The sequence below is a fragment of the Rutidosis leptorrhynchoides genome, chromosome 6 (assembly GCF_046630445.1).
Source record: "Rutidosis leptorrhynchoides isolate AG116_Rl617_1_P2 chromosome 6, CSIRO_AGI_Rlap_v1, whole genome shotgun sequence".
In the NCBI taxonomy this organism is placed as follows: Eukaryota; Viridiplantae; Streptophyta; class Magnoliopsida; order Asterales; family Asteraceae; genus Rutidosis; species Rutidosis leptorrhynchoides.
In genome coordinates this window covers 107,147,911-107,149,485 of record NC_092338.1, presented here as the reverse complement: position 1 = coordinate 107,149,485, position 1,575 = coordinate 107,147,911, and the positions used below count along the sequence as shown (strand labels likewise).

Sequence of the window (1,575 nt, the reverse complement as noted above, 5' to 3'; positions counted from 1 at the left end):
GGCGGTGGAGGTTTCATACCGAAACCACTTCCTTGTGGGTTAATGTTATCAAAAGTATTTATAGGGAATGGGATTTTTAAATTTGGGTGGGAATGATTCACGTTTATGATCTAACTCTACTTGGAGCAATATTATTAAAGCAGGTTTTGAGATTGACAAATCAGGTGTGGACTTCACCAAGTCCTTCGCGAAGATGATCGGGAACGGGTACAATACTAGATTTTGGGAAGACACATGGATTAGTGATAAACCACTCAAGGAGACTTTCAAAAGGTTGGTACATCGCGACAGTGGCGGATCGAATCTCATGGGTAAATCAATAAGTGGAATTCAAGTAGGAATGGGTACGGGTGATTTCGGGTCGAACTATAGGTGAATTGGAAGACTTGGAGGCATTACTTGCTACGTTGGTAATGGATCCAGGAAAAGAAGATTTTTGGTTTTGGAAGCTAAGCGGGTGTGGGAAATTCTCTACAAAAAAGTTAACAACGGCTATTATGGAAAAGTCGTATCTTTCAAGTGACAATTCAACAAAGGCACAACCTTTAACTACTATGAAAAACAACCTTGTGCCAAAAAAAAGTGGGGGTATTCATGTGGAGGGCTAAGCGAGAAAGATTACTCGTCTTGTTGGAACTTGACAAGAGGGGCATTGATCTACACTCGGTTCGTTGTCCACTTTGTGATGACCATTTAGAAACGGTCAAACATTCCTTACTTGAGTGCAAGCATGCTAGTATCATTTGGGAGAAAGTTCGATCATGGTGGGGGTTTGATTCGGGTATACCTTCTTTTGGAAGTCTTCTTCCTAGTCTTTATCATGTCCAATGTTCCGATTTAGGCAATAAAATTTGGCAAGCGGTGGAATGGACTTGTTGCTATCTTATATGGAAGAATAGGAACCATAAGGTTTTCAAGAATACAAGTTGGGGACCACCGGTTGCGTTGAACGAGATTCAAGTGCTAAGCTATGATTGGATTGCGAAGCGATGTAAAGAGAGAAAGATCGAATGGCATGAGTGGTTGCATAATCCAAAATCTTTGATAATGTAACCTTATGTGTGTATTACATTTTACCAAATAGCATAGGATTCTATCTCGGTATCTTTATGCTTATAGCCTTTGCGGAAACTACTTGTAATTGTGACGAGTTTTGAGTAATAAATATATTTGCCTTTCAAAAAAAATTAACTAGAAATTTTTTTTTATGAAAAGTGAATGATATGTAAAGAATAATCCACTAATCTTTTAGTAACAAAAAGATAAAGTGCAAGGATCAATATGTAATACAGAAATAATTGTAGGAGTCTCTATTAAAAGAATAATAAAACATCCTGGAAACACCTACGTAGCCACCTCCTAACCATATATTTTGAGTCGCCTTCTTCACTATACCTAAAAATCACAACACCATTAAAACAAAACTGGAGTTTTTTTTTTAACTTTTTCTTAATCTTTAAATAAAATAAAATATGTTCATTCTAACACATTTTTTGTTGCTATAAAGACTAAAATAACTAAAAGTAGTATACAGTAACATATCATGGAGTGAAAATTTGATGCCCCTAAATTTTT

General features: G+C 36.3%; 1 protein-coding gene across 1 annotated transcript; it reads left to right on the top strand.

Moving 5' to 3' along the window:
- Window positions 1-594: 594 nt before the first annotated feature.
- On the top strand, window positions 595-1,053 carry LOC139853945 (uncharacterized). Its single transcript, XM_071843281.1, has one exon. It carries the CDS (start codon window positions 595-597, stop codon window positions 1,051-1,053), a length of 459 nt encoding a protein of 152 aa, XP_071699382.1.
- The last annotated feature ends 522 nt before the right edge of the window (window positions 1,054-1,575 follow it).

Coding starts and splice junctions, on each gene's coding strand:
- LOC139853945 (XM_071843281.1), top strand. CDS start 595: ATGTGGAGGGCTAAGCGAGAAAGATTACTCGTCTTGTTGGAACTTGAC.